Below are 27,593 nucleotides of genomic sequence, written 5' to 3' on the forward strand. Positions count from 1 at the left end.
GCTCTGGCTCCCTAAGTACTTCTCCTCAATGGAGAGAGAGAGGGGTACAGCTGCAGAGCAAGTGATTCATTCCACCTGGATAAGGATAGATGAGTTGCTTCTTAGAGATGTCTAGCTCTCGGTGCCTAACTCTGCCATGGGAGTCAGCCTATGGACTCTATTTTGAAGGTGCTAAAAAATGTGTAAGATAAATCTTATTTCAAGCAGCAGACAAACCTGGATCTGAGTTTTAGACTGCCGGACAGTCTCTAAATGTTGGTGCTTTGCCAGTATGCCTGGGCAGAGCTGCGTGCAGCCAAGCTTTTTGAGTGACCCTGTCGTATTTGTGAGGTTATGCGTATTTTACAGATTAGATGCTAAAAGACCAAAAACCTGTTGGAGGAAACTGATTGATTCAACATTCAACCAAACTGCAAACAAGAGTTCAAATCACATGCTGATGTAGGAAGCACTGCAATGCTATTTTCAGTGGTTAGTAAGCATTATAACATTCTGATGAGGTGAGTAAAATCTCTGTTTTTAAAGACAGGGAGAGTAATTGTCAAGTGTTTTACTCCATACAACTGGAAATGAATGCCAGAACAGAGGGAGGAGGGTGCATTAGTCAGGCCTTCAAGCTGCCAAATTCTGCCACAGTCTCTTCACAAGGCTAAAAAGAGAACCTAGAAGTCCTGGTAGCTATATATCCCCTTCAAAGATAAGAAGGCACTCTACTCTGCAACCACCAAGACAGCCTAGCACTCACAGACCTCTATCTAATTGGTGTCGCACTTACCCACGATGGACAGAATCACAACCACGAAGTCAAAAATGTTCCACCCGATGGTGAAATAATAGTGCCGCAAGGCGAACATCTTCAGCACACACTCACAGGTGAAGAAGATGACAAACACCAGGTTGATCCAGTAAAGGATGTCCTCCATCTGCTTGCTTTGTGTGTCCGTCTCCACCATCATGGTCACCATGTTGAGGCAAATGAGCATCATGATGACTATATCAAATGCTTGCTGAGTAACAAAGTCAAAGACAGCTCCTTGAATGCGGTTCTGTGCAACAGGAGAGAGACAATGAACCAAACAAGTCTGAACAAAAATCTACCATTAGTCAACAAATTATTGCACTGTTGGTGGAAACAGGGATGAGGACATAATTTTTTCAGTATCTTATGAAGCTTTCAATGCAAACTGGTAGCCCCAATTTGATCTGTTTATGGGAAAGGTAAGAAAATGCTATTATTTATACCCCAAACATGCTACCATAACCCTATTTCCAGCATATCTTCCTCTTTCTTGAGGCCAAAGGTAGAGCGATGCACTTCCATTACAACCGGAGAAAGCAGCCACATCTACCTTGCAGTGGTGACTCTGACCGCAGGGTACTTGAACTAGATTTTCAACTAACTCTTTTGCATCCTGGCAGCAGTCTAGTTCCAGCTGCAGGCAGACGCAGCAGGATGCCTTATCCACAGCAGTATCTAAGGGACTCAGCCAATAGCACATGCAAAGCCTTTCAAGAAAGCAGGGAAATGCACTTAGGTCTCGATCAATGCAACTCATAAGGCTGGCTAATTGTCCAAGATCCTGCTCACTAACATCAGGAGGCCTTCTACTCTCCATCTATAGCCTCCCAGCCAGACAGGGTTTTCAGATTGTTTTGTTGATTCAAGTGAGCCATCTGATTAACATCAACCACAGCTGTAGCATTTTAACCTTTCTCAGATGATACCTGAATTATAACAACAAGACCATGGTGATGTGGAGTTCAGCATGAATTAGAACAAAGGATGCTTTTGGAGCCAAAGCTCCTTTGAAAGTCTACTCTGCAGGTTTTTACCTTCAGTTCCCTTTGTAACATACTCACCAGAGGTCGGGGAATAGGTTTTTGAGGTTTCTTTGAGCCCAGTTTTTTCATGGCATTATAGTACTTCTTTTGTTCTTCTGTCATGAAAATATCTTGACCTCCAAAGTAAAGGGGCAAAAGGAAAACTGGTTACAATCAGCTCATACACCAGAAGGGAAAGGAATAACATGCTAGCTAAGTCCTGAGGATACCTGCCATATGGGAAGTTGGTGGCAGCTATTTTAGACAGAAATAACTTATACTAATACCCAAGGTGTACCGATTTTCCTTTAAAGAAAACTGACTATTTTTCCTATGAATAACCTGTTTTATTGCACGACATCCTTCCCAGTTCCCTCTATCCCATTTGTGATAAACAGGTAGCAGAGATGTCAGGCCATTTAGCCTACACATCCTCAGCTTGGCTTGCAAAGAAGAAAAGCAGTATATGACAGAGAGGTGGAGGGAGAGGCAAGGAAGACATCTTACTTCCAGTCTGTATATTTTAGTCAAGGCAAAAAAAACCAGAAATGCATGAAAATTAGTCTAGGGAAAATGTCTAATCTGGCTAGAGTTTTACATAAAGCTCTGGGCTGCCTCTTGTACTCCCTGAGCCTGTTCAGCCAGTCTCAGTGGGGCTGGGTAGGGAGTGATGCAGTAAGAGTCATAGCGGTTCTGCAGCCCACAGCTCTAAGAGGGGAGGCTTGTGCCCCAGACTGAAGGTCCTTGGGCCTTATTTTGCAGAAAAACCCACCGGCCTGAAGGCTCAATGTTGCTCTAACAGGTCTCAGCTCCCCTACTAATCAGCAAACACAGATCACTTATCTTTTTCTTTTGTTGATTGAAGTTGTCAATGATGACACCAATGAACAAGTTCAGGGTGAAAAAGGAGCCAAAGATAATGAAGATAACAAAATATATGTACATGTAAATGTTGTCCTCATACTTGGGTTGCTCTTCTTGCTGAATGGGAGATGAGAAGAGAAATAAATGACATTTCAAAGACATCATACAAATATAGTCAAAATGAGATTGGTCATGTTTCCAAGTATTCCCATGTAAGGCAGTCCTGCTTTATAAAGCTGTAGTTATATATGGAAAACTGTGCCCTCACACTGTTTTAAGTAAAGCAAAAAGTATATGCATGTATACAAGTATATGTATATACAAGGAGAATGGTGATCTAATTTTCAGAAATATAATATGCTACAGTTTAAACTGACTTTCACTGTAAATGAGGTCAGTGCCCATAAAATATATAGTAATTTGCAAATTACAAAGGAAATGATCATTTTAATGACAAGCACTGTCAAAGTGAAGACATCGTTCTTTCTTTTGAAGAGGGACATGTAAGACCAGAAAGAGAAGAACGTTTTTTACACTGTCCTGACATAGCCATACTACTTGTTTCCAACCCTGCATTCAGTGTAGGACAAGGAAATCCATTCAAAAATCTTTTCATATAAAACCAAGAGAAGGAAAAAAAATTAGAAAGCAAAAAGGAAGTAATGGTATTTGCATGATTTCAGCATGCAAGAACAAGAAAAGTGTCTGAAGAGCGAGCTCCAACCCAGACATAATTTCAAAACTGTATTCAAACCAACACTCGGGCTCCCATGTAGATGCAAGGTTCATGGAGGACCACGTGGCTAATTCCTCCCCATAATTTATTCTGATGATGAAATATACAACTTCATTGTATTCCTACTCCAGCAGGAGCTTCCCTGCCCCTAAAGCATCCAGAATAACCCTGCCCTCTTCTGGATTTTCTTGAGCATCTTTTAGCTTATCACACTAACAGAGCAAATGAAACAATCACAGCATTAAATACATAATGTAAGCATAGTTCTACAATTTTTACTCTTAATTTTACCAAAGCAAAACAGCAGAGTGAAATACTGGGAGGTGAGGTTGTGGTCATGCACTTTACCTTTCTGGAATCTACTGCTGCATACATGATGTCCATCCAGCCCTTGAAAGTAGCCTAGCAAAGAAAAACACATGTTCTCTTAGGATTCACCCAAAGTCAAAGAACAAGTCTGATTTGTGCCAGCTATGTCAAGGATTCCCTGGCACTCTTGATTGCCCCGTATGCTGAACTTTAACATTACTTAAATATTTCTCTTTTCATTCAATCTAAATGACACAAATCAAGCTTGAGAAGCGAGCCCATGTGAACCTCTCAAAGTTCAACACGGCCAAGTGCAAGGTCCTGTACCTGGGTTGGGGCAATCCCCAGAATCAATCCAGGCTGGGGGCTGAAGGGATTGAGAGCAGCCCTGCCGAGAAGGACTTGGGGGTACTGAGGGATGAAAAACTGGACATGAGCTGGCAATGGGCGCTCACAGCCCAGAAAGCTAACTGTCTCCTGGGCTGCATCACCAGCAGCGTGGCCAGCAGGTCAAGGGAGGGGATTCTGCCCTTCTGCTCCGCGCTGGTGAGACCCCCCAGAGCACTGCATCCACCTCCGGGGTCCCCAGCACAAGAAAGACATGGACCTGTTGGAGTGGGTCCTGAGGAGGGCCACAAAAATGATCCGAGGGCTGGAACACCTCTCCTATGAAGAAAGGCTGAGAGAGTTGGGGTTGTTCAGCCTGGAGAAGAGAAGGCTCCAGAGAGACCTTATAGCAGCCTTTCTATACTTAAAGGGGGCTTATAAGAAAGATGGGGACAAACTTTTTAGCAGGGCCTGTTGCGATAGGACAAGGGGTAACAGTTTTAAACTAAAAGTGGGAGGATTTAGACTAGATATAAGGAAGAAATTTTTTACAATGAGGGTGATGAAACACTGGCATAGGCTGCCCAGAGAGGTGGTGGATGCCCCATCCCTGGAAACATTCATGGTCAGGTTGGATGGGGGCCTCGGCAGCCTGATCGAGTTGGGGATGTCCCTGCTCCTGGCAGGGGGGTTGGACTGGATGGCCTTGGAAGGTCCCTTCCAACCCAAACTATTCTATGATTCTATGATAAATGAATCTAAACAGGTTTACTGTTGTCTCATGGAAGGTTTTTTAGACTCTTTGAAGAGCAGAGTTGGGGTCACCTGCTGTGCTGGGAGACCCCCACTATGCAAAGGGATGAAAGATAAAATGCCAATTTTATTCCAGATCCAAGCCCAACTGGGATTAATGGGATGCTCTATTTCATGGAGAGAGGGAAGCAGTCAAAAGGCATTAGAAGCAGCTCATCTTTACCACTACTAGGGAGATGGTGAAAGCAAAACTTACAACTTGCAGAAGAGCCAGATATCCTGCCCCGACGTTGTCAAAGTTAATTTTCACATTCTTCCATCTAATCTCAGTGGAGTTGGGTGGCATCAGTGCTTCGCAGTCTGTCTTGTTGTTAACAATATTTATTTCAAAGCGCTCCTCAGCTGTTTCATTAAAGCAGTAATGATATTTCCCGGCAAACAGGTTAACCCCCATAATGCTGAAAATCAGCCAGAAGATAAGGCAGACCAACAACACATTCATAATGGAAGGGATAGCGCCAACCAAGGCGTTGACAACCACCTGTGTTGGAAGGGGTGGGAAAAAGTTTCAGTATAAAACACAAGGCAGGAAACAGCAAGCATCAATACAGCTGTTTTTGGGGGGGGAATAGGAGGTAAGGCCACTGACAGATCTGTGGCATTTACTCCATGCAGAAGTTGGCAGTGAACTTATTCCAAGCGGTAAAAAAATTCTGCTTAAAAGCCACCTACTGAAGCTCTGTTTTTAAAATAAAACAGGCCACGTTGTTAGATTTACTGGGTTTGATTTTGGATTGTTACTTCTTCAGTTGAACAACAATTATTTTCAATAATTTTAGTTGCCAAAAGGGAGATGGGGGCATTACTGAGTGAGGCTCAGACTCTCTTCTTCGTAACAAACAGGCTCCTAGCTAAAATTTTCTCAGAGCCAAGTTTGAGGACACTTTTGCTCATGGATTTGATGGCTCTTATCAGCCAGTGGCCCTTACGGCCATTCCCCACTTTCAAACAAGGCTGTTATCACTTCAAAGCCTGCCTCCTGCTCCCACCGAGGTCACCAGCAAACTGCGTGGCACTGACTTTGGTGGGGACAGGACCAAGCCCAGCATTGCTCTGTTAAGACTAAGCAGTGAGTCGCTATAAACATCAAGATCGTATTTGTGACTAAGCAAGGCCAATCATGTTGTCTCAGGCAGACAGCTGAGCATGCAGCTATGCAGGCTCAAGAAGACAGAAAAGCCATGTTCCTTCCTCCAAACTGCAGCAAACACAGCGGGAAGCGATAACGGGTTTTGTCAGAGCTCATATCTTCCACCATCTCCTAATTTTAGCCTTTCACAGTTTGGGAGCACCATGTCCCTAAGCATTGCTGGCCAACACATGACAAAATGTAAGCTATCAGGCTTTTAATAGAGTTAGGTCAGCAGGATATTAAATCTTTTATTATGATCTCCTAATTTAGATTCCTTTAATAGATGAACAGAATCTAAACTGTTTTTACCCCTTTGCCTTAGTTTTGAAAGACTACTCAATTACACAGCAATTTGGGAGTCCTCAAGTAGTAGCACCTGAGCCACAACTGGTCCTGGCCACCATCAAGTGTCCCCTCTCCTCCTGCAACATCTGTTTGCTGGATACAACCACCACACACATGATAAGCTCTGCAGCAAGCACCGGTCCTCCAGGAAAAGTGAACACAACAGTGATCTAGACAGTAAGGAGCATTACAACGACTGGTAAATGACATCGTGAATTCATCACTATATACCCAGTGAGGTATAAAGACACAGGTCGGAGTCGAGCCCTCCAGACAGGCTCTATACAGAATGCCTTTGCTTTCATTCTCCCTTCATCCAAACAGGATGCTCTGCTGCTGAACACCAATACAGCAGCAGTACGCCTTTTTGGTTTAAGATCCTTCAGATATCAATATGCTGGTTTATTCCAGTTCATCATGGGAAGCAAAAAAAGTGTCATATCCTCCTGAAATATGGTCACTTACAGTACAGTAAATTTATACAGCATTCAAAAAGATCTGAGAGAAGGAACATGGCTTTTGTGTGCAGACTGACAAAAATGCATGCACGTTTCATAACATTACTGTCAAACTTCCTGAATAATTTAAGAGCAGAGCAAGCTCTTGAAAATGCAGATTACTATGGAGTAGAGAAAAGCAAAGAACTACATTTTATGTTTCCTTTGCAAAGGCATTTCAAATCTCTATTCTCTGGCTCAGAAGAATTGTTCTGGTTGTATGGGGCAGCAACACTTGTCTTCAAGTCAAAACAAAGGAAAAATAATTGGATTTAGGTAACTAACAGGGCTGCAGTCGTAACTCTCTATCAATTTTGCTGTGGTGAAAATCTCCCACTTTTAAGCATGCGAATTTCCTGATTGTGCATTAGAAATCACAGCTTCTCTCCAGAATGGCTTAAAAATAGTTTTTAATATCTACAGGTTTAGTGCTAGGTCTTTTCCTTTGTGATCATACTCTCAGGTGGGACCTGAACCCAGACCAGCAAAAGCTCTGGCTTTGTGTCAATGGAAAAGTTTTCATCCTTTGTGCCTGTATTATAGAATAAAGTTTAGAATTAAGCTAACTGACACAAAGAAATAATAGCAGGATAACATATTAGGGAAGAAACAACCCTCTTTGGATTTGTTATTATATCATTTATTCCTATCGCCTCCTATGGAATTTGAGGATTCCTGATGAGCTCTCATTACCTTTCTCGCGCTGTATTTTGTGCTCAGTTATACTACAGCGAATTCAAAGGAGATCAGAAGGATCCAGGTGGAATTGCTCCAGTCAGACCCTGAAGTAAAACTGCGACTGCTATTCTCTTCCCTTTTTTTTTTTTCAAAATACATAATTTTATCTCTTGTAGTATCTCTAATTGTGAGCTAACTAGGAGTTAGCATGAAAGACCTACATTGTTCTACGAGCAACTGGGAAACCCATTAATACAACATACGCTTTACTTAACAGAAACATACAATTTTTTTGCATGTTCTTATAAGACTATTTCAATCCCAAATGGAAAAAAAGCACCAAAATACAGAATATTAGTGGCAAAGTAGCGAGACACTGCACTAATTTCAAATCCCCAAGAGAGTGGTGCTGTCTAACAATTTGAGGAAAGCTTGTTAAGTTCAATGCTTTGCTTGTGCTTTGTTGCTAGTTCCACAGTGACAGGACAGGGGACCGTAAAGCATGGTAAAAGGGAGGGAGTGGAAAGGAAAAGCTTCACTATCAGACAAGGCTTCCAGTCACCACCAGACTGGACCGAGAACAACAAGGTGCAACAAGAGGAATTAAACCAAAGCCTTTTTTGCAAACAGCTGAGCTCCCCGCCAGTCCCTTCCTGAAGGCCTGAGTGATCCGAGAAAGGAAGCAGCCTTTTACCCCCTTGTAGGCAGATTGCATTTTTAAAAACCCCTCAGATAAAGTCTTTCAATCCAATTCCACCAGCGGCCAACACCTAGAGGGGCTGGAGACACTGAGGTGGTTCAAATTCTGCTTCTTTGCACCTGGTGATTCTCCCTAGATAAAAAAAGTTACAGCTGAGAAGCCCCCTCAGATGCTAGAGGTAAAAGCCAGGCTAAATGAGAACAGCCAAGTGTTAACATTGTCTACAAATGGCATGTGGTTTGGGCCAGTAATTAATGTAATGAGGCAGCTTAATGCATCTCCCTTTCTTAAGAGGGAAGGGTGCAGCGGTGGGCAGGGTGAGGGGACATCCACGGTAGAGGTGATCGAGTCAGCAGCTGCATCATGATTCTATTTGGAATTTTCTTTCCACCAGTTTGATCAGTTCTAGCATGCTTAAAAAAAACCGCTCCACAGGCATGCAGAAGGATCAGCTGCTAATGGCATCTTACCCTCATCCCCTCAAATCGGGACAACGCTCTTAAAGGCCTCAAAGCTCTTAGTGTCCTAAGGGACTTTATGGCACCTAGTTCCGAGTAGCCCAGGGCATTAGCTATAAGGCTGACTAAAGAGACCTACACAGAAAATAGAGAAAAAAAAAAAGAAAGAAAAAAAGAAAGAAAAAAAGAAAAAGAAAAAGAAAAAAAAGGTTCCAGACTGTTAGAATGAATCCCCTAGCACTGATTGCCCAGCCCAGACTGCCAGCCTGGGCGGCCCCCATAATAAATACCGAAGACATGACACCAGCTGCCTACTTCACTTGACTGAAACGACCTGGAAGGAAATAATGCGGTTGAGAAAGGCATAAGAAAAGAACATAGGGGAAAGATAAGTGAGAGAAAGGCAGAGACACACAGACGGAGAAGGGGTCTGTCGGAAGGAAGAGCCCAAACGATGACAAAAACCTTACCCTCGCCCTTTACTGTCTGCAGGATCCCAGCGGCTCCCATTAAATTTAAGCCAGACAAATTTTAAAGGTACCTATGAGAAAGAATACAGATAAATACACACACTGCACAAACTGCACTCAACTTGTATAGCAAGCCACCGTGCTCACGCTGAGTGGTGGTGCTTCATCCGTGGCAATGGCCTTCAGGGACAGGACGTGTGCCTGAGCTTGCTTCTGCCAAAATAGTTCTGAAAAATGTAAACACTGACCCCGTCACGCATGGTGCTGAGGCAGCCAATTCCAACATTTACTGCCTGAAAACCCAAGGATGGCTGTGTTTTTTCTGCTTGTAATACAGAGCAACTGTTGCGTGCTTTTTTTGCCTGCTTGAAGTTGCAGTGACATTTGTGAGCATCTCTGAGGGAGGATGAGGACGGGTAAGCCCATTTTACAGATGGGCAAACTGAGGTGTAGAGCAATTGTGTGGTGGCTCAGGTTCATACACTGAAACTATGACACAGCTGGGGACAGCTTTCTTATATCTATTTTTCAACACCATAACCACAAAGACTGCCTATTTCCTTTAGCAGCCTGGAATCAGCTTTAGGCTCTACACTTGTGAATTACCAAATATCCTTAACCAAAGGGTACTGAGGGCAGCTCAGGGTCCCACAGGATTAAGCCCTGTATTACCAAAAGCCTGAAAGCATGGGGCCATCTACTTTTTGACCTGGCATGTGTGTTTAGGGCAGCAGTCCATTCCCCACGCGAGTCAATGGAAAACTCTTTAGATTAGATCAGACATGACTTGGCCATATGTAAAGAGTATCTACAGACACCATTTCATCAGCATCCCACTATCTTCCATTTTTGGCTAGTATCACATTGCAGACACAGAAAAGAACAGATATATCAACCTTTTTCAAGGGAAAAAAAAAAGACATCAATATACAGTAACAAATAATGGAAAACCATGAGACCTCCTCCTATAACAGGTGGGGGTTTTTAGCTTAATTCTCAGAATAGGACACTTCCTATTTATCATTCTTTTTAAATAAAGGGATATTAAGATAATAACGTGAAATTAATTATAAGGACGATTCTTATTCCACACATATTCCAGGGAAATTTCAGAACCAGTTTTCAAATGCATGAACATGTGGGAAAACATAGAGACTTCATCTCATTTTACTGTTTGTGCATGTGCTTCACACTTTTTCTGTCTTCATATCTGCCTCAAAATAAGTGGCCACAACATATGGCAACACAGCTCTCTGTTTTTTCCATGTGGTTTTCTGATTTTAAAATTACACTCATTAAAAACATGCCAAGGGTGTCCCAAAGGTTTACAACAAAGACTTTGTGAAGGAAAATCAGCCTACTCGGGAAGGGACCAAGCCCACAGCCACGCTGGTACATTAAAGTCCTGGTCCCAAATTTCAAAATATGGATAGGATTTGGAGGTATGGGCTGTAAGATCCATATACAGAGAAATACAGCATTTTACCCCGTAAATATAATACAGGGTACAGGCTTCACTGAATCCTCACTTTTACAGCTTCTTCCCCTTGGGATAATGCCCCGGTCCCGAGTAGGAAACTAACACAACAGCTGTAAAACGTCTAAAGGCTGTTTTAACTTTCATGGGGTCTTTTCAGTATTATTCTCTTGGGACACTCCGACAGAAGACACAGCAGGCACCGATGTCAGACAAAAGGAATTCCAGATTGACTGAAAAGCAGAAGCCTTCATTATTACCCAGAAAAAGACTTTGTCTTCACAAATACACCCAGCAAGCTTTGGGAATCAGAGGAGAAGGGTTATTTGACAATGCTATCAAACCTGAAAAATAACATTCAAGAGTGTTGTTATGATGCAAAGGCTTATTCTCTATTAGTTACGGCTGCCATCCTGATTTCACTCAAACCCCATCTACATCACATTAGAAAAGTTGTTTAAAAAAATGTGATTTAACAGATAGAGGACACGATGCATAGCTGAGATTTTGTCGAGTAATATTTTGGCATCTTAAATTCACATTTCAGATTTTTTGTAGACACAACTGTGCAACTCTCCTGTCTATGACACCAAGTGAAAAGAGAAATTTCTCCTAAAGCACTGGGAATTCAGGATCCTTGTACATATGCACTTGTTCACTCCCTGTAAATGTGTTACCTGACTGGGAGGTTCCTTATCTTTACTCCACCAGCAGCCAGATACTTGGGAAGAAAATGAAACTTGTAACACATATGTCAATTAAACTGCACTTTGTTCCCAACAGCTGGAATTCAACTCACAACATGAAGCATAAGGACTGTGAATGCTATTTTTGTGCTCAGCTGCTGGTCACCTTTTTAATTCAATACCCCAAAGAATTTCATTTGCTGAAACCCTCTCCTCAATGCAGTACAGAAGAATAGATGGTAGCTTACATTAGTTTCCATACTAGCACTTATACTTCATCTTAAGGCAGTGAAAGAGATACAGGGTTATTTTCAGAAAACAAGAGTTACTGCTTCAAGATGTGTGTTAAAAGGAAAGGTGTTAAGGGGATCAGAGAGGACTTTTAAAAAAATAAAAAATAAAAAAATTCAGTTTTCTACAGGAAATGTAGACATCTTGAGTCACTTCTGCCCCTGAATTCCAAGCATAGTTCCTCCACCTACTCAGAAATATTTCCAGAGTGATAATGTCACTGAACAGCAACTTGGCATAACTGAATCATATTCAAAATGTTCCAAATGAGAAGCCTGGAATTTATTTTTTTTTTATACTTGCTTTTGGGGCATTCACTATGGACACTGATTCACAACGGGATGTGATGAAACGTTTTAGAAGAATCCAAGCACTTGGGATTCTACAGTTCCTTTTTTTGCAATTCTTTGGACTTCAAGTCCTATCAAATTCCATAATTTTCTGCCACTTTTGACAGCATAAATTCCATTTATTTTAAATGCCCTTGCTATGCTTCAGAGTCAAATTTATTGCTAACATCTCTCTATTGTCTTTCTTCTTTTAATTCTCAAATTTATTCTCCCTACCAAGATGTTCTGCAGGGGAATTCCAGGGTGATCATGTGCTGATCTGTCCAGACCAAGTGTTTCCCTTGTTCATGCTACGATCACTTATCAGCAAGCTGTCTTTGCTGTTTGATGTGGTCCTGCTTTTTCTCTCCTGGGCATTAGATCTTTTTAACAGAAGAAGGATGATGTTGAACTTCATTTTACATAATAAGCTTTCAAAGTACTCAGATTTTCACAAATACACACATCCAACGTTCAGAACAACAGACCTCGCTAGGTGGTAGGATGGGAAGACTTTGCCTGCTTCATTATCCCCCCATCATTAATAACGCAAGCAAACGATTACAGAAAGAGAGTGTCACCAAGGAATACCATGTCTGCACAAATTCTCCCACTGTTAACACCTTCCGGTAGCTCAACACGTGGGCAGACCTCTTAGAAACAGTATTTTCAGTGGAGCAAAAGAGCCAAGGGCTGGAAAACCCTCCTTTGTCTCTGCAGCCTCATTAGGACCTGCAGGGCAGAAATTCCACAGTTGCACAGGAAACACTAGCAACACTTAACGGGCTCAAGGGTTTTATCCCTGTTTGGGAAACTTACAGATACCTGGGATTGAATCCTCATTAAATATATGATTCAGTTAGGACACTTCTCAGGAGAAAACATTACCCCAGCATTCTTCTAATTAACATTTTTTTCCAACCAGAAATAAGGAGGAGAGGATACATACAGCCACAATGAGGAAATCCAGCCAGCACCAGGCATTAGTGAAGAACTTGACAAATCCGTAAGCACACCATTTCAGCAACATCTCCAGGATGAAAATGTAAGTGAAGACCTTGTCTGCATACTCCAGGATGGTGCGGATGGTTTTTCTCTGTTCTATGTAAATATCCTCAAAAGCCTGGGAAACAACCAGGTACTCATGTCATTACATAGGATTTATTCCATAGTTCAATGTCGTTATCCAGAAGCTTGTTCAAACCATACTGAGATGAGCAGTGGAATTACATTTCTTATACAGTGCACCTTATCTGCTGTAGTAGTTGCAACACTGCAACACCAAACCAAAAAACATAAAAACCACAAAAAAAAAAGGAAACTCCTGAATAAGTAACACAAGAACTTCTCTGCCTTTTAGGGATCTGAGTACAAGCCTTTATATCTAAAATGTTCAGCTACTGGTATCACTACAGTAACACGCAGAAGCAAGTTTTCTCTGCAGCTCAGCACTCAGGACATCCAAAAGGGCTGAGTTCATTGGCAATCAGACTGTTAATTACTATGAAAGCTGTGCATGTAAAGAAAACCAGGCTACTGCTGTGGCATATGAATTGTTGTGGACTTCTGTCCTAAAATTCGTAACAAGCTTGAACGTGTTTGTTGCACAACCCTATCTACAAAATAGTGTACTGTGTGAAAACAAACATACATAGTGATTATTTGTATCTATTTAACACCACGAGGTCAAGAAGCTCTGCAAACATGGGAAAGTGAAGAAAGGGAAATATAAATATTCTTGTTCGGTAATGTGAAAATGAGACATAGATACAGTCTGATTTTGTCCCAAATCCCCATGTTTCTAGTCATGCTATGATCAGAACCCAGATTTGCAGGCTTTTAGTCTTCATTATTAATTCAAACTAAACAAAAATAATTTTAAAAGGCTTTTGTCCAGTACCTACCACAACAGAGCTCTGTTGTTTTCTGGGTAAGAATCATTATTGCTTGCTTTTTCACCAAATTTCCTATATACAGCTTTCCAAATTAGAAGTCCCCTAGCTTAACACCACTGGGCTACACATATTTCTGTATTTTACTCACCAGAGCACCACTGCTCAGTAGGATCATAAAGATGATGAAAGTCTCAAACCAGTTATGTTCCACAATCAGAAAACAAGTCTTCCTCAAGGTCCACCAAGACTTCCCCAGCCCTTCCTCAATATTGACCTGACAACACTTACAGCGCTGCATACAACCTGGAATGGGGATAGTGCACAAAGGAATATAAGCCCAAATTTTGTTAGGTAACAGATGATTTAATCTAAGAACATAAAACTGTCATTGTCTAGAAGCAGTTTTGATGTCAACAATATTAAACACACTGAATTTCAGCTAAAACTCTTGCATTCTTGAGGATTTTATGATTACTTTCACCACTTCTGTATCTGGGCACCTGAATTAACATCAAGTTATGAACAGATTAAGCTCATTATATTTGGTGAGGTATCCATGCATTTCACAGAAGAGGAATGGAAAACTTGCTGATAAAATAACCTTGAACCATTTAAAATATCTTTGCCATGGGAATACCTGCAATGGATCAGTTGCTGAAAGACATTGAGGCCAGCGACAGAAGGGAAAAAAAAAACAACAAAAAACCCCCAACCAGAAGCCAAATTCTTCTGCTTCTAAGTACTCAAGGTGTCAGTTGTACAAAAGATCAACTTGCCCTATGCATAGGTCATGTACATCCTTGCGATGGCAACTACATCTCCAAGGCCTACACTTTGCAAATTCTTCTAAACTAGTTCACTAGGGTCCAAGAAGGGTCTGAAAATAAGCTGACAACCAGCCCTGATCCAAACTAAGACCTAACCTTAAGGTAAGCTTACAGCTGACAGGTCCCCAAAACAGCTCAGAGGCTTCTTTCTACACTCCTAGTCAGCTTACCTTCTGTGAAGCATGCGTCTGGGTCCAGATACTCCTCTGGTGCCTCCACAGGGACTTCTTCCACTTCAGGCTTTATGTCAATGGTGCTACCTTCAGAGGAGCTGGTATCATCAAGTTTCTTGAACACAAAATAAAACCCAATCCAATCTATAATTAGTTCCCAACAAATATCAAACTTCAAGATGACTCAGCGATTCGTTCACCAGATGTATTGTCATGAAAGTTGTTTCCTCACTTCACCTCACTAAGATCCTGACCCAGCTTGCATCTCACATTAACAGGACAGACAGTATTAAGTATTTATATTATATATATTTACAAGTATTTGTGGCTTTCCATAGAGCAACTAGCACAAGAAACTTCTGTCTTGAGGGCAAAACCAACATCATAATACAAACAGAAGTTTTGTGCTGGAACTATCTAGTTCTCCCTCCCAAGATGCTTCCAGGCACTCACACGAGGGTCAAATGACTAGAATGAATTTTTAGCATTTCATCCTACCTCTTTGCTGCCATCAGGATCTGTATCACTGCTGAAATCTTCTGTGTTGAGATTTTCAAAATCCGATTCACCTACAGCAATAGGTACCCGGACAGTGAGATTGGGGTTATTGATGAAGGACATGTGATCTTCGTCTATTATGTACTTCTCCACACTGCTCCCAATTCCACTCGTCGTGCCATTCCCATTCTTCTGATAATCAATGTCTCTGTTGATATCAGCCCCTGTATGGTTAGCGATGCAGTTCACCTTCTTGTCATACAATTCATCCAAGGGTTTGACCTCATCTGCCTCTCTCTGCTTGAAATGAGTCTGCATGAACTCACGCACTTTTGCCTTGGTCCAGGCAATGCCTTTCTTGATACGAATAACAGAAATCTGCAAGTTGTTCATCTCCCCATCGTCATCTGTTGCTGCTAAGTTGTCTGCACTGAAGGAGCTCAGTAGCAAGGCCAAGAACAGGTTCAGCACCTGAAAGAGAAGAGGTCACGCTTGGCAGAGCTGACACATGAGGGTTATTTTTCCAAAGCTGAATATGAGTATTTAGCCACCCAAGTCCTGCTGATGTTAACAGGGGCTGCAGAGCTAAGTCTCTGGACACCACACTGAGAACCAGCTCTGGTGCCCGTAGACCTATTGAGGTACCCAGGACTCAAGGAACAAGACACTGATCCTGCAATGCGTTCCATGAACGGAGAAGCCCTGTGCAGCACACAACTCTGCTGGGGTCCCAGGGATTCGGTGCAGGTAAAAGGGTCCCTGACATAGAGCCCCTTGCAGGATCCAGACCGCAGATGTTAAAAGAGAGGGATTTAAGCAGCAGCCATCCAAGGGATTTAAATTCAGCGTTACTGGTTTAGTCCCATCTCTAGCTCAAAGGAAATGGGCCAAATCTAGGCATTTTAGGCGATCACTCCCAGCTCTATTTCTTTGCCCACATCTAGCAATAGTCCCCAAGACTTATTTTGTCAAAATCCCTTGGCAAGACAACTCCTCTCAGAGAGAGCTCACAACACTACTTTGAAGACATGCAACTGTTCACACTACTTCATTCTTGCTTACATCTTCCTCCATAGACTTTTCTTCATAAAATTTAAGACCAGAAGGAAACATCATGATCTAGTCTAACCTCCCACACAACAGGCCGTGCAATTTCACCAGCCGATTCTTGCACATGACTGTACCTCATGATTGAGCTAGTGGGCAGATTTTGGAAGAAACTTCCAACCTGATTTTAACACTTTGGGACCTTCCCCTGTGTACCAAATTATTTCCTCTCCTGGCGTTTGAAAAGGCAGGTTTTGCTTCTTTTACGCCCTCAGGCAAGGTATGCGTCTGTCCCCTTTGACTGAGGGTTTCATACCTCCAGCTTTTATTGCAAAGTGCTTGGATGCTTTATTTGTGGGCAGCTGTTTAAGGCCCTGATCAAGCAAAGCACATCCTTAATATTGTGCTACCAAAGTCAACAGGACTGGTCATATGTCAAAGGCCATGAAGGACCCCAAGAGAGCTGAACAGACTCACAAATCATTACTCCCTAGTCCAGTCTCCCCACATTCTACCCCACCCAGAGGCAACCAATAAAGACCCTCAGTAACCATTTACTGACCACTAAATTTCCGATGACCATGACCATCATGAAGACAATCAAGCACATGGCCTGTCCTGCTACTTCCATACAATCCCACATGGTCTCAATCCATTCCCCACACAACACACGGAAGACAATAAGGAAGGAGTGGAAGAAATCGTGCATGTGCCAGCGGGGTAGCTCACAGTCCGGATTGATCTTGCAGACACACTCCTTGTAGCTTTTGCCGAAGAGCTGCATGCCCACCACAGCAAAGATGAACACGATGATGGCTAGCACCAAGGTCAAGTTCCCCAAAGCACCCACTGAGTTACCGATGATTTTTATCAGCATGTTCAGAGTGGGCCAGGACTTGGCCAGTTTGAAGACTCTCAGCTACAAAAAAACCAGCCAAACCAAAAAACAAAACAGACAAATGACACTTAATTTAATTTCATCTTAAACAAAGAGGAAAATCAGACAGAACTTCCTGAATGGCAACCTTCTTGTATTTTACGTAAACATAAGCCCATGCTTCTGCTACTGAAGTCAGTAGGAGTAGGAAATGCTTAACTTCTCTTTGAATTTGGCCTCCTGTATTTTGTACTTAGTTATCCCCCACATGGTGATCTCCCTTTACAAAGGAAAAGTATGGAGCTTCCATCTTGCTTTGCAAACTTTGCAACATTAAGGAAGTTAGGTGACTTATTTGAAGGGTGTGTGTCACAAAAAATTACTTTTCTCTTTCCTGAATCCTTCTCATCATCCCCTGGAAAAAAGGACTTGTTTTCCTGGCATATCCAGAACACACAATCGAAGTTTAATTTCCAGAGAATCTCATTTGGAGACAGACTTTCTGAAGCTGGATATAAGCAGGAGCTTCAGAGTGTACTACGCTCCTTGGAAAATCTGACCTCAGTTGTGGTTCTCTGTGCCCCAAAATCTAACCTTGCGGTTTTCATAATTTCATTTTCAAAGCTTAACCACTGACAGCACAAGTTAAAGCACACAAAGGCTGTAGGTATTCAGCACTTTTATTATACTGTAACACACAACCTACCAAACTTGACACATGAAATAAGAAGTGCATTCTAGCATGAACCATCTCCGCCCATATTAAGTACTCTACATCAAGATACCTCCCAAGTCATCCTTCACTGCCTAAATGTAAAGAACTGTTGCTCAGATCACGTAAACAACAGTTGTGAAGTAAGAAGAGACCACAAAAATGATACTAGTCCATCTCTGTCCTCCCCCAAACTAGAAAAAAGTGGGGTTTGCTTTTTTTTCTGTAAAAAGCTTTCTAGTAGCTCCAAGTTAGTAACACTCAAAAAGAACTGGAATATGGAATACCAATCGGAAAGATCGCAGCACAGAAAGTCCTTCCACATCTGCTAGACTCAGTTCCATTAAACTGAGGGACACAATAAATCCATCAAAGATGTTCCAGCCTTCTTGGAAATAATAGTAAGGATCCATGGCAATGAGCTTCAGGAACATTTCTGCTGTGAAAATTCCAGTGAAAACCTGGAGCAGTGAGGAGACAGACAAACAAAGAACAGGCAAAGATTCGCTTTTGTTCATTTTCTGATCTTCAGGCTAAATACTGAATGATGCAATTTGTCACACCAATTCAAACATGCAGCCTATGCAATGCCCTGTGCTTGTCTGCAGTAGTCTTTTCTCCTCCAACGCAGCACAAATATCATTGACCTACTCAGACATACCAGGAACTAAAAGATGGATTTTTAAGTAGTAACAAATTCTGACCGGAGAAGTGCACCCTTAGCAAACATCTCTGAGTTGCCAGAGACTGCAGTAAGGGCAAGCTCACATAGCTCAGTGTCCTCTAGAGTCTGGAATAGCAGTTCTTTCAGTCTAAGTCTACATTAACAAGCAAGGTATCCCAGCAGGAGCAGATCTGTAAGGAATATTTACCAATACTATCTTACCAGATTTCCTACGGAGAGCACATGTTCAAACTCTGGGGTCATAGGATGGTGCTCCATTGCCATGAACAAAGTGTTCAGCACAATACAGATGGTGATGGCCAAGTCAACAAAAGGATCCATGACAATTAAGTTCACTATCTCCTTCAGCTTGATCCAGTACGGGTGGCATTCCCAGATCAAGAATGTGTTGGCAAATTTGTACCAGCAAGGGGGACACTTCCTCTGGGACTCTTCCAGTTCTACAGTTACAAACCAAAACAGCAACAGAGTTCAGTCTTCACCTCTAAGGCTGTTGGATCTGTCTGATGCTCAGCATGGGTAAAATACTGCCTGGTCTTGCCTGTCATGAACCCCTCTCGTATCTCCCTGCTTGCACAACAGTTCAATATTCTTGGGCCAAAGATACTTTTTGCTGTATGTACATACAACACTCAAAACAAAAGAACTCCAGGATGCTTGGCAATAGCTTAAGACAAAGACTTACTAAGCCATGAACCTTATGACCATGGCCAATCATGCAGATTGCCACACCAGGAGAGTTAGGTCAAGCCTTTGTACTGAGCTTCACCGACTTCTCCTTCATCCCTACACAAGAGCTACATCACATCTGCATGAGGTTACTAGGAAGTGCAGTTCTAAACCTGTGCAACAGCCCCGTGTGGATCTTCCGATTCAATCCAAATTCTTTTAAATGAAGGGATATATTTAACTCAGAACTGATCCAAGGTAAACCAGTTTAAATCGAAGTTACAGCTTCTAAACTGTCTTTGGTGCCAATTTTTAAATAACTTAAATGAATTCTGTGCTGAATGCAGACATGGTCTAAAAGAGGAAATATATGACATAATGCTGCAAAGGATTTTAAACAGGAATAACCTGATTAAGACTAACCACATCCATTTACAGAAATCAAACATGATGCCGTGTCCATTTTTTTTACACTGACTTATTTCAAGTGTTTAGGGGAAAAAAACCTTATAAATCAGGAGTTTCCCCCCCCTCTATTCTTTGACTTGCAATGGTTTCATTCAGGCTATACAGCTGTTCATGCTGAAGATTTATTTTTTTATGGGTAGGGAAGGACCACTGTGCTCTCTTTCTCATTGGTTCTCTGGTTGCTTAGTATTTAGTTGCCTTGGAATTTCTAAAGTTAAAAAAGAGGCCCGTAGCACTGTAGCCTGTAGGCGTTTGCGCAGGAGGGAAGCAGCAGCAGAACCTTGCTCTGTTTCTAAGTATATTTAGTTTTCATACAATTTTATTGCAGGAGACAGCAAGAATTTGAGATCATCAACCTCATATGGCTGCTGTTCATAAATTCTTGCTGGGTCCCACACAACATATTTGGAAATCTAATCTCCGTGTGCTGTCCATTTCAGAATTTCCGTCATGCAGAAGTCCCTTTCTCTCCTGACAGCTGTCACATTTCAGCTCTTAGCATAGCTCAAATCTTTCTCTCCCACAGACTGTAAGCAAAGGAGGGTCTCTCCAGTCCTTGGGAGATGGCAGAAGACAGAACACATTGTATCAGACATTGTCTTACTCCTATAATCTCCACACTGTGTATTCATTATTGTAAAATCACAACTCTTTGTTGTCTTTACCTCTGTATCTATATATTTCAGATGCAAAACCAAGTAAAATAAAGTCCAATAAATATTTCCGTATCAATAGTGACTCAAAAGAAGCAGGTTTAGGCAAAACCAGTGCAAGAATATATACTACTTGAAAGCAGGGATAGCTAAATTCCGTATATCTGAAGGGCATGCACATCCTGTGTCAGGTACCCAAGGCTCAAAACTGATCTCTGCTGTGCCGCACTTGCCTGAACAGACAGGGCCTGACCTGAGCTTGTGCTCCTGCCCCTACACCCCTCACCAGCTCCCTTATAGACCAGCTATCACTCTAATCCCCTAAGCCACTAGGAAGCCATCTCATGAAGTTTAACATGACCATTTGGCATCCTCTTGGACAAACTGAGCAGACACGTGTGTCCGTATCCGTATTTTGTGACCAGCCACACCTCTGGCCATGCAGAGGGACAGCCAGCATGGCTCCAGCACAGGGAACCCAGGGCAGATGTAGTGTGAGGAATTATCCCGTAACTGCCAGGTGTTGTCTTCCTACAACACACCACGAGATGGCAATCGATACATACATACTGAAAAATACCAAAGGCACACCTCCAAGCCATACCTACCCTCAACAAGGGTATTTGTCAACCCGGTCATTACACTGTTGGTTCGATCCTTTCTTCCATAGGATGCATTCACCTGATCCATTGAGACCAAGAGAGACCCACCAGGTTTCTTTCTAATTTCGATTTCAGTAGTACCCTGCAAAATTCATATGATGATTAATACAAACTCTTAACGTCTTCCCAGTATTTTACATACTCTCAGCCTAGAAATGTGGCACGTACGCCCAAGAGAGAAAAACATCTTTGTTCCTGCCATCCTTCTCACTTTCCTACATTATGTAAGTGGTCAAACCAAAACTCAAGCCCTCATTTCTGCTAGCACCAGTGCTTTGCAGCCTTAGACAAATTAAGGACTATATTTTAAAGAACATTTCTAATGAAGACTGCTATAGGACAAAGTAATTTACGCTCTGTACTACTACCAAACAGCACAGACGGGCAGTGACTCTTTCAACTGGGCCACTTTACAACCCGTCTGGTCAGTGTGAACTCCACCTCAGCCTCATTTGAGGCACCCAAATTAATAAGGGTTAGGAACTGAGCATTTGACAGTATCATCATTTATTTAAAAATCTGCATCTCAAAATTAGAATAAAAGAAGCTCGGCCACATCACTATCTGAGAACTAATGGGGACTTCTCCCACTCTAGCCCACTATGAAGCTGATTTTCTAACACAACAGGGATATGAAACCATGTCTCAATTTCACCCTTGTGAAGGATCACCTTGCTCCCTCCTCAAGCCAAAGAGCTTGCACTTTTAAAGGCACCTCACAGTTTCCCTCCTAAGATTGCTCTAGAAATGCCAGTCTCTGTTAGGCCAAAACAATGGGGTTTTTTTTCCTCATTACAGGAATTTGCCACTGTCTGCTTGAGAACCAAGGTCTCTGCACAGCCCATGCAGCTCTCCCACCATGACAGTTAATTGCTTGTTGCATGTTGAACTCTCTCTACACATAGAGTTAGCAAAATAACTGCTAAGTAATACTTTCTCTTGTGCACATGCATCATGCAGATTACTATTCCTACCACATTCATGCTGTGTCAGAAAAATAATTAAATACTGAAGCAAAACATTGTATTAACATGCTAACTAGGGAAGAAAAAAATCAGGTAGCAACTGATGCTTAACATAACTAATTAAGGTCAAACAGGTTGCAAGAATTGAAATAACTAAAAAAAAAAATAGCTTGGAATTTATAGGCACGGTAACCAGACTTTTCTCGGAAACAATTGATGCAGGTATCTCTCAAATGATGTCGTTTCAATCTTACCCAGATTCTTTTATGCCCCACTAACTAATAATCTATTTTTTGAGCTGTTTCTCTCCTGCATTCTGAAACATTGATCCACTAAAAAGGTTACTCAATACCAATTCAGTCAACTAATTACAAAAAGTCACAGTCAAGGAAAATTCAAAAACGAAAAAATAATATTTAAAAAAAATCCTTCTTTTACTATGAGCTTCCCTTGCAAAATTTAGTGACAGCTAAAAGATTGTTTGTACCTCCCTTTAAATCCCCAAATATTTTATCTTATTGTGGAGAACATTTGCAACAAACTTTGGTTGGTTTCCCCATTCCCATGCTTTAAATAGCTCCTTATGAATTTGGCCTGACATATACTAAGGGTTTCTACTATTATTAGTCCTTTAATTAAGGACTGAATTCCAAGCCTTTTTTTCCCAGGAAGCCAGGTGGAGAAGGAGGTGGGTCATTAAATTTGAGAAGAAAAGGAAGGGGAAGTTAAAGCACAGGGTGTTTAATCCAATAAAGACTTTATCGTCTGCGGTCAGACAGACTGACTCTCATTCTGCCAGGGAGTCTGGTTCACTTGAAGGGTGGCATACAGGAGAGGAGAAGAGGACAGACCGCCATGCCTATGCTATCTACTCATTGACTTCCTTACACTGTCGTTGGTAGCTGGCTTATCTATTTTCACCTCAGGCAGAAGGCGTCCCCCAGGCATGCTGGAAGGTGGACCACCGATGAGGGACACCACGCCATTACAATCCACTGTGCTGTTCCTCTTCACGTTTCGGCGGAGGTTGGGGAAAATCCGCGAGGACCGGCTGCCCTGGCTGTAGCCACTGTAGCCGCTGTAGCTGCTCCTTCGATCACGACCGCGGATGGGGATGAAAAGGGAGTCTCTCCTGCCTTCGCTTTCCTCCACTGTGCTGTGCTCGTCATCAGCAAACTCATTCTCTGAACCTGGGTCACGAAATCGCCCTTTGTAGCTGAAGATACTGCTCTTGCTATTGTGTCGGGAGAGAAAAGGGGAGCCTGGGATACTGAGGAGAGACTGGGAGGGAGAAAAGAAAGAACGATAACAGCGTGAATAGTATGGAAACAAAGCACTGCAGTGCTGTCAAGTGCTGCTAAACTGATTTTGCTCCCTCACCAGGTCTACACAAACCATCACCACTTAGCTGTTGGTGACACTTTAAGAGTTGTTCGCTCTTGGCTGGCTGGGCTACGTCAGTGAAGAAGTTATCTGGTTAGACCACTACTCTCAGGAACAATTTATGCCAGGGTAAGTGTGTGCAAGGGCTGTAACTTTGCACAGTTAAGTGTCCTCCTGATTGGCTGCAAGTTTAAGATAGTGGGCGGATTGCTTTGACATGCTAATCAGGATCTAAACTAGAATATTATCCTGACTACAAGCAAGCATAAACGTTAGCAAAGGAAATGAAAACTACCTGGTTCATGATGGAAAATTTCCTTCCTAGCCTGTTATCTGGTAGCCTGAATGCTTTCCTCCTCATGCCATCCTCAGATTCAGACTTGAACACCTTTTCATTGTCACACTTCTCCTCTCCTTCTGACAGTTCCTTGTCCTTTCGTTTTTTCCTTCTGTTTCGACGCTCCTTGGCACTCTTGGAACTGAGTTTGGAAATCTCTGAAGAGCTCCGAGACATCCTCCCCCCACCATCATCTTCCACAGCATCTTCTGAGACTGTCCCTGCTGAAGTGACCATAGCAGCAGCCTGAGGGTGTAGGCAAGAGAAGGGAAAAATAAATTAGATATTACCATGATTAATACTCCATTTTCTGCTTTAAGAAAGAGTGTGGCTTAATGCATGTAAGTACAAGTCTTTGGGGCAGGATTAAGATGCTTATTCTTTTTTTTGGAAGAAACTTGCAGCCAGGACTTGTAAAAATTTTTATAGTCTACTGTTGCAGGTAGTAAAATCTCTCTCAGTCCGTCCCTCAGCTTTGTTTATAAGCATTTGATAAAGGAATGACAAAGATGTACTTGTCTGTCTTGCAAAGATATTCCCACACTTAACTAGGAACTCTGGGAACATTTACAATTTCCTTAATAGAAGGAGTTTTCCAGTACAAAATAAACACAGCAAGCTTGCATATAATTCAGGAAAAACCAGCAGCAGCAGGGAAGAGATAGTGCACAGTGTCAACCCCGGTCAACAGAGGATGTGATGCCAGGGCAAGTCAGCCATGGCATTACTGCATTTTTTTATTATACATCATTGCTCTGTAATAACAAGCAAATAAATCTTAAAATATGTAAATGCATCAAAAAATATACTGTCTAACCACTCACCTGTGCTTCTTCCTGCTGCTTTTTCAATTGTTCTAACATGGCCTTAAATTCTGCCTCCTTCTGTTCCGCCTCCTCCAATGTGGCCTGGTTCTGCTCTTCATAAGCCATAGCTACCACAGCCAAAATTAGGTTAACAAGATAGAACGATCCCACAAAGATCACCAAGACAAAGAAGATCATGTAGGTTTTTCCTGCTGCTCGTAAGGTCTGGAAGTAGAAAAGAACAGTAGAGGCAAGAGAAAAGGAAAGGGGAAAGCAATTTCAGAGTGACACCCGATACACGAACTGATCCCAAGTTTCTTGACCTGAATGCTTCTAAGAAAATATAGCAGTGCTGAATATTTAACGTCTCAGCACTTCCACTGCAAAGCACTAAGACACTGCACATTCATTAGCCATAAACACAAAAGGTGACATCCCTCTTCTTCTCTTAAGGGAACATCCAACGGATGCAGACTGAAAATGATTCAGAAGTACAGTGTGAAACTCAATGCTTAGACACCCTTAAAACAAAACAAAATAGAAGAAAAGCCATTTCAGCAAGATCCCCAAACCATCCTCAGATTACCAGAAAACACTCTGCCCTCCAAAGCGCCTAAGCATCTCCTGTGAGCAGAGCTGAACTGCTCACGGTCTGCTGCAGCAGGCGGCCAGGTTTTCCCAGAATTAATTCACAGTTCAGCTGTACACACACTGAGGACCTACCACCCCTTCTGGATTTAGAAGTACAACAGCCGCTTACAGGTAATGTCCCCTTCCTCCTCAACACACAATATCTCATTGTGCAGCTTTATTTATAGTTACTCTTTCAGACAGGAGAAATAAAATAAAGCTTGTCATGTTTTCCTTCCCTGTATTGTCCCCAAATTCTCATCTTGTGTAACACCGAAGCAAAGTGTTTACTTACTAATTGATACAAGTTTTCCCAAAAGTCCTGAGTCATAAGGCGAAATAAAGCCAGAAAAGCCCAGCTGAAAGTGTCAAAGCTTGTGTAACCATAGTTCGGGTTCCGTCCTGCTTTCATGCACGTGTAACCCTCCGGGCATTGACTGTGAAGAAGATGACAGCCATTTCAGGGCATCAAGGCAGTAAAAGGGATAGAGCAAGTTGACAACATGCACATTATCCATGCTTAATGGAGATTTTCACAACTCTCATAACAAATGGCATGCATTTTGCTTTCTGTGTTGAGTGAGAACAGCAGACAAGGAGACTGACAGGATTTCAGAAAAGCCCTGCTATCTTTGTCCTATGGAAACAAGATGCGGCAATGTGAGGCTTTTCACCCAACATGAGCCAAAAGGACTAGCTTTTGCCGTAAGTGTCTTTAGAGCTGAAGGACTGGGTGAAAAACCAATTGGAAGTAATAGCACATGGAAAGTTTCCGTTTCTGAACCTCCATTCCCTACTTCTGTGATGATTCTCATGATTGGATTCAGAGGGAAATAATGCCACTAGTAATCGTTGTTACGGGTACCTGCCTCCTGAGAGGACATGAAGGATGTCAGCTTACCTTATATTAGTCAAACAGACAGTAACAATGGATTAATAATTAGATTAAGAAACGTGAAATTTTTTACATGTGAAATAACACCAGAACCACCAAAGGAAGCAACAGGAAATATTCCAAAGGTTTTGCCATCATTAGCCAACATCAACGGTAATTAGAGTCTCCACTTTTAATAAAGCTCAACACTCACCCTGCATCTGAGCTGTTACCACAGAGCAAAGGATCAGGGGCGCCAGGAATTATGTAAAAATTTGCTGAAGAAGATGAAAAAGAAAAGATTACATGCACACACATATGGAGTTAGAGGATTTAACATACTATAGTACTATAAAAACCTTCACTTACCAGCCCTCTAGACCCCTACTGATAAATTTATCAATAAACTAACTCAGCTTTAAATAACATTAGCCCCACTAACTGTGCCTGAGTTTAAACACCTTTCTGGAAGTCAGTACAGCATTTTGAATAAAGATTTTAAACTAGCTAACTGCACAGTAGAGAAGCTCAAAGTGAGAAGGGAGGAAGAAATTAAGTTACAAAAACTTGGAGGCTGGTTCCTTGATCATCCGCAGCATCATTTACAGCTCTGAAATCCTGCCAGCGTGGAAGGATGCTGCAAAGCAGAAACAGGTACCAACAACTACATGTGCATTCTCTGAAGAACTCAGCAAAACCAAGTGAAGGACCTGACATTCAGCCCAGGGATTTAAATGGGCAGAGAGTTACTTCCCATTTACCGTAGTTAATCCATTTTTAATCGGAAACAAAACAGAAAAAAAAAATGCTTTTTTGATAAAATATTCAGCTAAAAGAGCACAGCCAAGACCTTCTAAAGGATGAACCCAACTAGAAACACCTTAACAAGGCCAGGTTTCTAAAAACTGAAAAATATCCGAGTAAGGGTTTTTTATTGCACAAAGCTGAACACACCACATTATAAGCCATGTCAGAAATCCTGGTCAGCAGCATTAAGCCAAATAAGAAGGTTTTAGGGAGTATCACTGCAGAAATACCTACACATATTGTTGGTGTATTCCTCCCAGTCAAAGCCCTTAGAGCCGTTATCCAGGAAAGTCTCATTCACATTAATTGGCCATATCACACACTTGTTCCTTAAATTGCCCATAAACAGCTGCAACCCGATCAGAGCAAAGACACTGAGACAAAATACTGTCAAGATCATTACATCTGACAGCTTCTTCACAGACTGAATTAGGGCACCCACAATGGTCTTCAAGCCTGCAGAGAAGAAAACAAGACTAGAAATCACTCCTGTAGAATGAAAATACATTGAAAATTCAAATACATACAGTACCTTATAACTGCTATATGGTGGCAAAAGATTGTTGCTATAAAATGGCTGGGTTCCTGGGAATCACCACTCGCATTTAGGTTTTTCCACACAGTACAATAAAGGTGATGAATGCACCAAGCTCACCGGTTTCAATGGTGAACTAGCAACAGTTAGAACAAAA

The 27,593-nt window shown here is 42.0% G+C and overlaps 1 protein-coding gene across 7 annotated transcripts in view; it reads right to left on the bottom strand.

Moving 5' to 3' along the window:
• Positions 1-27,593, bottom strand: part of SCN8A (sodium voltage-gated channel alpha subunit 8) — a 61,828-nt gene that overhangs the window by 6,931 nt on the left and 27,304 nt on the right. For 5 of the 7 annotated variants that reach the window (XM_069806199.1, XM_069806197.1, XM_069806198.1 and 2 more), the window contains 20 exons: positions 27,136-27,357; positions 26,309-26,372; positions 25,516-25,657; positions 24,609-24,815; positions 23,743-24,030; positions 22,953-23,345; positions 21,046-21,181; positions 18,849-19,087; positions 18,250-18,423; positions 16,936-17,292; positions 15,327-15,797; positions 14,826-14,943; positions 13,977-14,131; positions 12,883-13,056; positions 8,693-8,815; positions 5,067-5,351; positions 3,770-3,823; positions 2,665-2,802; positions 1,861-1,965; positions 776-1,046 (listed from right to left, as the gene is read on the bottom strand). In XM_069806199.1, the coding sequence (XP_069662300.1) occupies positions 776-1,046; positions 1,861-1,965; positions 2,665-2,802; positions 3,770-3,823; positions 5,067-5,351; positions 8,693-8,815; positions 12,883-13,056; positions 13,977-14,131; positions 14,826-14,943; positions 15,327-15,797; positions 16,936-17,292; positions 18,250-18,423; positions 18,849-19,087; positions 21,046-21,181; positions 22,953-23,345; positions 23,743-24,030; positions 24,609-24,815; positions 25,516-25,657; positions 26,309-26,372; positions 27,136-27,357 (4,116 nt within the window). The remainder of the gene's footprint in view (positions 1-775; positions 1,047-1,860; positions 1,966-2,664; positions 2,803-3,769; positions 3,824-5,066; positions 5,352-8,692; positions 8,816-12,882; positions 13,057-13,976; positions 14,132-14,825; positions 14,944-15,326; positions 15,798-16,935; positions 17,293-18,249; positions 18,424-18,848; positions 19,088-21,045; positions 21,182-22,952; positions 23,346-23,742; positions 24,031-24,608; positions 24,816-25,515; positions 25,658-26,308; positions 26,373-27,135; positions 27,358-27,593) is intronic. The other 2 variants (XM_069806195.1, XM_069806196.1) reach the window with 1 other exon arrangement.

Source organism: Haliaeetus albicilla, chromosome 18 (assembly GCF_947461875.1).
Source record: "Haliaeetus albicilla chromosome 18, bHalAlb1.1, whole genome shotgun sequence".
Taxonomy (NCBI): domain Eukaryota; kingdom Metazoa; phylum Chordata; class Aves; order Accipitriformes; family Accipitridae; genus Haliaeetus; species Haliaeetus albicilla.